This window comes from Bos taurus, chromosome 1 (genome assembly GCF_002263795.3).
Source record: "Bos taurus isolate L1 Dominette 01449 registration number 42190680 breed Hereford chromosome 1, ARS-UCD2.0, whole genome shotgun sequence".
Lineage (NCBI taxonomy): Eukaryota > Metazoa > Chordata > Mammalia > Artiodactyla > Bovidae > Bos > Bos taurus.
Genome location: NC_037328.1, coordinates 145,288,294 through 145,297,811, shown reverse-complemented (window position 1 = coordinate 145,297,811; position 9,518 = coordinate 145,288,294). Strand labels below are relative to the sequence as shown.

The window sequence follows — 9,518 nt, the reverse complement described above, 5'->3', positions numbered from 1 at the left end:
TTGGCAGGATTGGCCAGCTGGGCAGTCCAAGACAAGGACTCGCCTCCTGACAGTGGAAGTGAAAACAAAAGTCAGTCGCTTAGTCGTGTCTGCCTATGTGACCCCCTGGACTGTAGCCCACAAGGCTCCTCTGCCCGTGGGGTCTCCAGGCAGGAACAGAGCTCCTGCAGGCCAGGCGTCCGTGCGAATGGCTGTTTTTATTTGGAGGCTGTTGGGAAGCCACAGACCAGGCCCTCGGTTTACTGTCATAGGGCTCGGACAGCAGGCCCTGGGGCAGCTGGGCCTACAAATCCCAGCAGGGCCATCCCATCAGCTCCTCCAGAGATGCCTGTGTCCACCCCCAAATGTCCCCTCCTCTCCTCCCACGAGGAGGGCCACGCCGTGGGTTTCCCCAGGGACGTGCTGGTGCAGATCGTACTGAGCAGGGACCAGGCACACATGGCCGTCACCGGTCCGGGGCTGGCCCCACCCCTCCATGGAGCCTTGCCCATCTCGGAGCTGGCTGGGCAGGTGCGTGTGGCCACCCCCTTTGCCTCCAAGGGTTTCTGCCTCCATGTCCGGCAAAGGTGGACCCAGGACCTTGGTGCTAAGCTCAACCAGAGGCAGTTCCGGCCAGGACTTGCGGGGGCTTGGATCTGGGCCCAGATGGGTCCTGGACGTGCTCCTGGGCAGAGCTGGGCTGGAGCTGGAATTGGTGATCCTCGCCCTGGGGAAAGTACGCTAGTGCTGAGTGGGAGGTCCAGGTCCAGGGACCGGGTGCTGGGTTTATGGACCCCTCAACAAGTACATCTTGGGCTGGGGTCAGGCTCTGTGCCTGAGGGGTCACTAACTGTAGACTATCCCCACCCCCTGTGGCAGGACTGGCCACACACAGCAGCAGCAGGAGGAGAAAAGGCCCAGAGCCCGGGGAGGTGGAGCTGAGGAGCCCGGGTCAGCGGTGGGGCGCCAAGCTTGGAAGCTTCCGCAGGATGGCTGCTGGGAGGAAAGGTGGTGAAGCTCCAGCGCCCCCTCGTGGCTTCTCTGTAGATGGCCCTGTGTTGGCAGGACAAGGGTTTCTGGGAAGCAGAGAAGCTGGGGCAGTTCAAACACCACCCCAGACCCCGCCCCAAGGTACCCAGGAGGTCCTGGGGATGCACCTCCCTGGGCAGAAGTTTCCAGAGTTGGCCTCTTGTCAAAACAAGGCCAGTAGGAAGTCTGAGCACCGGGCAGTTTTAAACTTTTTAAAAAATACACTCTTTGGCTTCCTTTTATTTCTTGAGGATTATATGAAACGTGAACCATACAGGCAAATGTCCCAGCCAGGTCCCCTCCCTGGGGTGCCGGCAGAGGCTCTCTGCCCAGGCTGGGGGCATTCCGCTCCTCCTGCCTGGCGCCTGGCTCCTCTCTCGCACTCTGTTCACCAGTCCACCTGTCCATGGTGCCCGCAGAGGCCCTACTTGGAGGAGGAGGTCATGAAGCTGTTCTCGATGCAGAGGACAATGAAGGCGTTGTGGCACCCGGCGGCTTTCTGCTCCAGCAGCCGGCCCGCCAGCAGCGAGGAGGCCTGGCCCGTGGCCGCCCTGCTGTCCGTCCGCCACGTCTCGCAGTAGCTCTCGGTCAGCCGGCGCCCGCTGGGGTCTGAGCCGTGCCACACGCTCTTCTGGGGCCTGCAAGGTGCAGCAGCTGTCAGTCTCACTGGGCCCGCCTCTCCCAGGCTGTAGCCACCCCAAGCAGAAGAGGGTATCTCCCGCTGGTAGAGGTTTGGCGGGATGTGGGGGCCGCTAGGGAGCAAAAACTCGGGTTGCCAGCACTCAGGCCCACCCAGTCCTGGGGCTTTACCTCCCGGATCACACCCTGTGCTGCTGTTGCTTTGGGGGGGCACTGCCTGGTGACCAGGGCATGGCAACATGGACGGCTGGCCCTTTGGGGTGGGGGGACCTGGCATCGAGTGGTCATGCAAAGGCTGCCAGCCTCCTCACTAGGAACCAGGTGTAGCCCCTTGGTTGGTGGAGCCCACAGAGGCCAGGGCACAGCCCTGGGCAGTGCTCCCCAGTGAAGGCTGGGACACAGGCTCATGTGACACCCTGAGCCCCCTAAGTGTCCGCAAACAGGAGTCCTCACACCTGCTGGCAGAGCGCGATGGGCGTGGGGCCAGCCTGAGGGCCACCTGGTGACTTCTGTGAGCATGTTGGACATGTGTTCTCCGACCCAGAAATCCCGCTTTGAGGAATCTCCATAAGTCATTCTCTGTGATGTTTATGTGACAAACTGGGTCAGAGCCTGTGGTCTCCCAGACGCGCCTTCCCAGCAGGAGGCGGGGGCACTTGCTGGGAAAGCAGGCCAGATGAAGGTGTTTCAGGTAATACCACAAACAGCCACCTTTACCGCTCCTCCTGTGATCTTGGATTTTGTGGGTTTTAAGCTGTAAGCATGTGTCAGGATTGAGTCAGCCTGCAGGCTCAGAGCCAGAGCATCCCCCTTTGCTCAGGACTCTTGGATACAGACGACCCGAGCTGCTGGCCCGCATGGAGACCTACCAGGTGGGATGCTGAAGGACATCTCTGCCGTCGAAGGAGAAGATGCGGGCGCCGGGCTTCAGCTGGCCCTCGGAGCCTGAGAACAAGGCCTCCCAGCTAGGAAACAGCACCTCGTCCTGCGGAGGAGAGGGGGTCAGCCCGTGTCTGGTCACCATCCGCCAGGGGCAAGGGTGGCTGGGTGGTCTCAGTGGTCTCCAAAACACTCTCACCCATCTAAGGGTAGGCTGGCCCCAGGCCTCCTAACCCCCAGGAATGCAGGCACCCACCCCCGGCCCTGGACCCCGAGCTGGACCAAGTCTACCACCTCTGGTCCTGAGGGACGTGGGCACTCAGAGGATAAACCTCGGAGTATCTAGAAAGCACACTGTTCCCGTTCGGGGAAGGAGCCACGGACACAGCCCGGTAAAGGGCACTCTGCGGGGACGGGAGCCACAGCAGAACATAACGGCCTAGGGGGACCGGGCTGCCTCCCCCAGCTGGTGAGGCACCAGCGCCCCTGGCAGACGCGGGCAGGGGTCCCCAGAGGTGAGCCCCGAGCGGGGCCGCACACGCACCCTGAGGTTGACGACGGGCAGGGTGGCACGGTCGGCGCGGCGCACGATGCTGTACAGGTCCTGCAACCGCGAGGACAGGAACGCGCGGAAGGTGCCGGCCAGCCCCGCGGCGCGCGCCTGCTGGAAGCACTGAAAGTCGGCGCCGCGGATGCCGCGCAGGCCGCCCGACTGCGGGCTGTTGAGCGCCACCAGGTGCAGCTGCGGGGGAGCCTCGGGTCAGTGCGGCCGGCCAGGGTCGGCGGTGGGTCTCCGGGCGGCCCTGCCCCGCATCCTCCCTACCCCCCACCCCCCGCCCTCTCCCCAGCACCCTACCCGCCTCGCCCCGCCGCCCTAGGTTCCGGAATCTCCAGCGGGCGGGGTGTCACTCACCACCGGCTGGAAGTCGTGGTGGGTGTGGGAGGGCGAGGCCGTGGGGGGCACCGGCCGGAGGTGTGCGTAGGCGCCGTGGTGCGGGGCGCCGGGGTAGGGCTGGGGGTGCGGCAGGCGCGGGGGACTGGCCAGGATGTCGTCCGCCCGCCAGGACCGCGCTGTCGGGTGTGGAACCTCCCGGCGGGGGTAGGGATTACCCTCATGCAGCTGCACCAGCGGGGGCTGCAAGACGGCCACCTCGTTGTCCTGCAGGGGGAGAGGCCGACAGCGCGTGGGGCCGGGCCTGCTGCACCCACGTGGGCGCCGTGGTGAGGCCCGCGGGGTGGCGTGAGGGGGGCATGAGGGAGCGGGTGTAGGTCTGCTGCCTGCCAGGGAGTTCCTGATGCCCGGCCCTGTGCGCCCTTCATTTGCACCCGGCTGTGTTCTTGGGCGGCCAGGGCTAGATTGGAGGTGGTGAGCTGGGCATTGCACCCCAGACCTGGGGGCACCTAGCCTGTCCGGAGGGAGCCGGCCTGCTGATATCTCAGTCAGGTCAGCTGGCCCTCTGCCCAAGCCCCCAGTCCTGACCCTCAGAACCCAGCTTCTCCCCTGGCCCAGGGAGGGACCACCCTGACCCCACAGCCTCCGGCCCCTCAGAGTGGGACCTGGACCCTGGACCTCTTCCCGATTCTGCCCTTCCCACAGCACCCAAGCCTCTGACACCTGTCCACTGGTACCTGGTGGTAATCTCTAATGCAGTTGTACCGCTGTAACCACCTCGTGTGTCCACATGAGACGTGTCTATATTACCATGTTATTGCCCATCGCCGACCACCTTGGTGCCTGTCTCCCTGACAGTGTCACCTGCGGCCGGGGGCCGTGCCTGCTTAGGCGCAGCTGTCCCCTGGAACAGTGCCCAGCAACTGGGAGGGAGGGGCACAGCTAGGTGCTGAGTGGGAGAAGGGACTCCCAAGCCCCTGCAGCGGCAGACAGACCCACACAGAACCCCATGCCCACAACCTAGGATGGAGCCCACTCCTGAACCGTTTGAGAAACCGTGACTTCTATTCAGAGGAGCCGCCGCTGGGTGACACAGCCCCTACCTGGGAAACTGGACTATCCCCCCTCTCCCTCCACTCACACCCCTGAAGGGTCTGTCCCTGTGGATGAGGGCAGAAAGACCAAAATCAAAGGAGCCTCTCTCCTGGAAGGGCAATGAGTGTGGTCTGAGGACCCAGCTCCGGCCCTCCAGCCCTAAGCTGGCTGTGGGAAGAAGGGGCGATCCTTACCGTCCCATGGGGGAGGGGCACGTGGGCCTCCAGCTGGAAGAAAACAGGGGGGGGTCACCTCAGGACCTCTGACCCAGCCGGCACCACTCACCCAGACCACCCCACCCCTGAGTGGAAGCCGGCGTGGCTGCGTCCTGGTGGCCCCCCACCCCTCCCCCACCCCATGCCCAGCACACAGTAAGGACATCTGTCAGTTTAAAAAGGAACAGCAACTTGTCTCTGAACCTAAAACTGCTACAAAACAGCTTCTAATAAAAGGTGGAGACAGGTGAGCAAGGATGGGGGATCACTGGCCATCACGCCCAGACCCCAGGGGACCCCGCCTGGCTGGTCTGGTGCCCTCACCCAGGCCTCACCAGGCCTCACCACCGAGCTTCCACCTCCCATCATCCCAGAGTGAGGCGGGAAGCCGCCCCACCCCACCCCCACCACCATGTGCAAGGAGAGCGCGTCCAGGACTCACCAGAACCTTCCGGAACCCATTCCGGACCCGGACGTACAGCTCCTCCCTGTCAGCCACGTAGATGAGCCAGCCCTCCGGCACCTGCGGCACCTGGTCCACCAGCATCTGGTACGTGGCCCAGACCCTCACCTGCTGGAAGCCCAGCCCAGTGGATCCCTGCGGAGGGGCCTCAGGGCTCACAGAGGGGTGGGGCTGGGACGTCTGAAGACCTAGGTCGCACCTCCTCCCCAGGATGGCCCCAGGAGCGCTGTGGGGAGATGTCAGCCCCCGAGGCCCTGGGCCACATGGCCTCTGCACAGCGGAGGGACCTTCTCAGTGGCTCCCATCCGCCCCTGCCCATCTCTGACCCCAGCCACACCTGGGCCCCCACTTCTGCTTTGGAAGTCATGTCTTGGGGCCCTTGGTGCTGGGGTCCCCTGACAGCCTCTAAAGGGAAGGGTAGCTGGGCAGTGAGGATCCCATAGGTCAGGAGAAGGGCGGTGCTTACCCCTGAAGAAGTGCCCATGGATCCAGGGGGTCCTGGGGGCCCAGGTGGGCCTGGCGGGCCAGGAACACTGATGGCTACGAGAGAGAAGCCAGAGGTAGGAACATTGGCCCTGCCTGGAGGGAGCTGGAGCCCAGGGCCACTCCCTACCCTACTTACTCTGCCTGTAGGGGCCAGGAAAGGAAGGGGGTCCCGGGGGCCCTGGGGGTCCGGGGGGCCCAGGAGGCCCCTGGGGTCCCTCGTAGCCAATGCCAGGGGGTCCCTGAGGTCCCGGAGGGCCGGGCTGGCCGCGGATGCTCTCTCCCTTGGGGCCCTGGGGGAGACAGAACACGGAGCCTTGTCATCTGTGTCCCCAGGCCAGGGACAGGCATCTGGGCTGGGCTGCATCTGCCACTAGCCCATGGTCCCCGAACCGCTGTCCCCTCCCTGTCCCCGTCCTGCATACCCTCTGCTGGGAGGGGACCCCAGGATGCAGGCGAGGGCAGCCCCACACAGAGGCACAGCCCCACGGCCCCCGGACACTTTCAGGACAGAGAGTCTCCCTGAGGGGATTCGGCGGAGGACAGCACCAGCAGGAGCGGAGGTGCCCCAGATCAGGGCCCAGTTGGGAGGGTGGCCACTGTGAGCCCACCAGGCCTGATTTGTGGGTGCCTCCCACGTGGGTACCCCTGCTGGGGCAAAGGACCAAGGTGGGTAGTCAGGGCCCAGCCCGCAGAGGGGACCTCCCTCAGCTCCAGGCTCCTGTGTGTAGGCAGCTGTGGGCGACCTGGGGCCCCACTTACCGGAATCCCTGGGTAGCCAGGCGGGCCGGGGGGGCCAGGCACACCAGAGCCGAAGAATCCTCCGCCCCCGGGCTCACCCCTTTCTCCTTTCTGCCCAGCGGCCCCTCGGTCCCCCTTCTCCCCCTGTGGATGGAAATGCTTGTGGGTGACAGTCCGGCTCCTGGTGGCTGCCGCCATGGGGAGGGGTGGGCACAGCAGCCCTAGGCCCAGGCGAGGCAGCCAGATGCTTTGCAGCCCAGGCCTGGCCAGCCTGCAGGACGGGACTCAGCCTCCCAACCTCCCACTGTGTCAGCCAAGTTCCCGAAAAGTGGAGCCAGGGATGGCGGGTCCTGGGTGCCCTCTGGGGCCCCGTGGAGGGGCACTGTGAGAATGAGGGATGCTACCCACCTTCATCTCGGCACCCAGCTGGAGGAGGTCAAACGGGAACTGCCCTATGGAGGGGTTTGGGGGAGAGCTTGGTGAGAGGCAGACTTCCTCCCGTATCCCCCGGCCCCCAAACGTACCTACGTCTCCTCCTCTTTCTATAACTTCTGTATTTCTGCACAGAGATCTCCTGCATGTTTTGTTACACTTATTCCCAATTACTTGATACTTTTTGGTGTTTTTGTTCAGTTTTACTGCTGATACACAGCACTGTGGATGCAACGACTGACGTTTACTGTGAAATGACCACCACGGGATGTTCAGTTAACAACCACCGTCTCTCTCTCTCTCTCTCTCACACACACACACAGGCAAAAGCGTGGTCGTCCACGCTGTGGCTGTACACGGTATGGTGTCTTCCACACTGGCTCCTGGTCGCACTCTTGAAGGCAGACACGCCACAGGGACTGGCCGTGCATTGGGCGAGGGCCTGGGGGCCCCAGTGCCGGTGGGGGGGCCGCTGTCATGGCTGTGCGGCTCCTCCACCCGCGGGCTGACCCGGCCTCTCGTCTGCTGCCTCCCTCACTTACACGTCCCCCTCTTTGATGAGTGATTGTTTTTCCTTTCAGATTTGTTGCTTCTTGCTTTCTGTATCTTGAAGCTATGTTGTTAGGGGCACAGAAATTTAGAATTGCTGTGTTTTCCTGGTGGATTTACCCCTTGATTATAAACTTAAAAAAAAAAATTTCGGGGAGTGTTTCCTGCCCTAAAATAACTTGTCTGACTTCTCTCAAGTACACACAGGCGTGCGCACACACCCACGGCTCCCTTCTCACCAGACCACAACCTGCTTCCCCCTCAGCTCTCACGTCCTTGCATTTGGGGGTGTCTCTTGTAAGCAGCATAGTTTTGTTTTTTGTCCTGTTGACAATGTTTGTCCTTAAACAGGAGAGGACCCACTCTCTGAACGTATGCGCCGGTGGATCTGGGTTGACTCCATCTTCACTCTGTGTTCCAAAGCTTCAACATAGCTTCTCTGCCCCACTGTTCCAGGCTCCTCGCCTCTCGTGCCGACTCTGGGTCGAGTGTTTCCTATGCTTCTCTACCTTCCCGCTCCACCATCAGGGGCATGTCCCTTCTGTCTTGGTTGGTCCTGAGCTGAGCCCACTAGGGGGCTCGTGTCCTGGGCTGGCCTTGCTGTCCGCTTCCTCTTCCTATAGAAGGATGTCTTCACGGAATGCAGGATTCTAGTGAGAGTGTTAGTCCCTCAGTCATGTCCAACTCTTTGCAACCCCATGGACTGTAGCCCACCACACTCGTCTGTCCATGGAATTCTCCAGGCAAGAACACTGGAGTGGGTAGCCGTTCCTTTCTCTGGGGATCTTCCCAACCCAGGGATCGAACCCAGGTCTTTGAATTCTAGGCGAGCCGCTAATTTCTTCCAACGTCTTGAAACCTTTGCACCCTCTGGCTCCTCCGGTCCTCGTGAGGGATCAGCTGTGGGTCGTGTGGACTCTGCGTGAACACGACCTTGAGCCCGTCCCTGGTTTGGAAGCTCAGCCATGACGCCTTCAAATGCTGTCCTGCACCCCGTCTGCCCCTTACCTGACCCGCATGTCCTCACCCACATGTCTGACCTCCCTCGGCTTGTCCAACTTCCCAGCACGTCGGCCGAGTTCCATGCTGACCCCTCCCCTCGTCATCTGGGTCCCAGCTGCTGAAGTCACACAGAATCTTCACATCCAGAGGCTGTGGTTTTCAGCCCGACAATTAAACCCCACTCTCGTCCACGGCTCCAATCTGCGCTGGCGTTGCCTTCCCTCTGCGTCATCACCGTTAAGTCCGAGCCTGGAAACTCCTGTCCACGTTGCCCACTTCTTCCCCAAGAAACCCAGGCCCTGGACGAGCTCACCTTTCTCAAGAGTAAGGTTAGCTTCTGCTCGGACAGCTTGAAGGGCAAACTTGAGCTTGCCCCTCCCCCAGAGCCCTGCCCTCAGTCACCCTTTGGCTGGCAGTGCCCAGGGGTCCAGCTGTCCCGGCTTTTGACCACCCTGCTCCCAGCGCCTACTTGATCTGATTTTACCCACCTGTAGAAGCAGGATTCGGCTGGGGATTCATGCCATCTCAGGGGACATTGAGAGGCTGGGGTTTCACCCCCTTGGAGGACCCCAGCCGACAAGGCTCCTGCAGTGCACTGGGGATGCTGGGTCTCCCCAGCAGGCTCACATGGGGGCCCAGCCCCGCTCCTCAAAGACTGGGTGTGGGGACACCCTGCCTGGCCATCACCTCGGCCCTGAGATCCTTTCCCCCGACCCTGCCCCAAGGCTGTGCAGGACACCAGGCGTCCCGTCAGGGCCCCTGAGCCTGGGAGGGACTGCCCCCCTCCTCCAGAGGCGGGCGGGCGACCACCCACGCAGCCCCCAGCTCAGAGCACCCTCACCTGGCGGTCCGGGCGGGCCCACGTCTCCTTTGTCACCCTTGAGTCCAGAAGGCCCCTGGTGCCCTGGAGAGACAGACCCCAGTGCCTGTTACTGAACGTGTACAGAGGCTGCTAGGACGCCCTCCTGCCCGCATACGGCCTGACCCTGGGGGGCGCCAAGTGCACTGCAGGCCCGGGCCAGGGAGGGGGCAACCTGGGGACCCTCAGAGCAAGAGCTCGTGAGCAGCCAGTGCCTGGTGGTCACGGCCCAGGGGCCGCAGCCTCTGCTCCAGAGGCCAC

General features: G+C 62.9%; 1 protein-coding gene across 8 annotated transcripts in view; it reads right to left on the bottom strand.

Moving 5' to 3' along the window:
- Window positions 1–1,209: 1,209 nt before the first annotated feature.
- Window positions 1,210–9,518, bottom strand: part of COL18A1 (collagen type XVIII alpha 1 chain) — a 94,485-nt gene continuing 86,176 nt past the window's right edge. For 4 of the 8 annotated variants that reach the window (XM_059875252.1, XM_059875315.1, XM_024975014.2 and 1 more), the window contains 11 exons: window positions 9,240–9,302; window positions 6,824–6,867; window positions 6,437–6,559; window positions 5,814–5,967; window positions 5,658–5,731; window positions 5,171–5,326; window positions 4,708–4,740; window positions 3,440–3,685; window positions 3,071–3,268; window positions 2,517–2,632; window positions 1,229–1,646 (listed from right to left, as the gene is read on the bottom strand). In XM_059875252.1, coding sequence (XP_059731235.1) covers window positions 1,433–1,646; window positions 2,517–2,632; window positions 3,071–3,268; window positions 3,440–3,685; window positions 4,708–4,740; window positions 5,171–5,326; window positions 5,658–5,731; window positions 5,814–5,967; window positions 6,437–6,559; window positions 6,824–6,867; window positions 9,240–9,302 — 1,421 coding nt within the window. In that variant the 3' untranslated portion in view covers window positions 1,229–1,432. Of the gene's footprint in view, window positions 1,647–2,516; window positions 2,633–3,070; window positions 3,269–3,439; window positions 3,686–4,707; window positions 4,741–5,170; window positions 5,327–5,657; window positions 5,732–5,813; window positions 5,968–6,436; window positions 6,560–6,823; window positions 6,868–9,239; window positions 9,303–9,518 lie in introns of all 8 variants that reach the window. The other 4 variants (NM_001429092.1, NM_001429091.1, NM_001083388.3 and 1 more) reach the window with 2 other exon arrangements.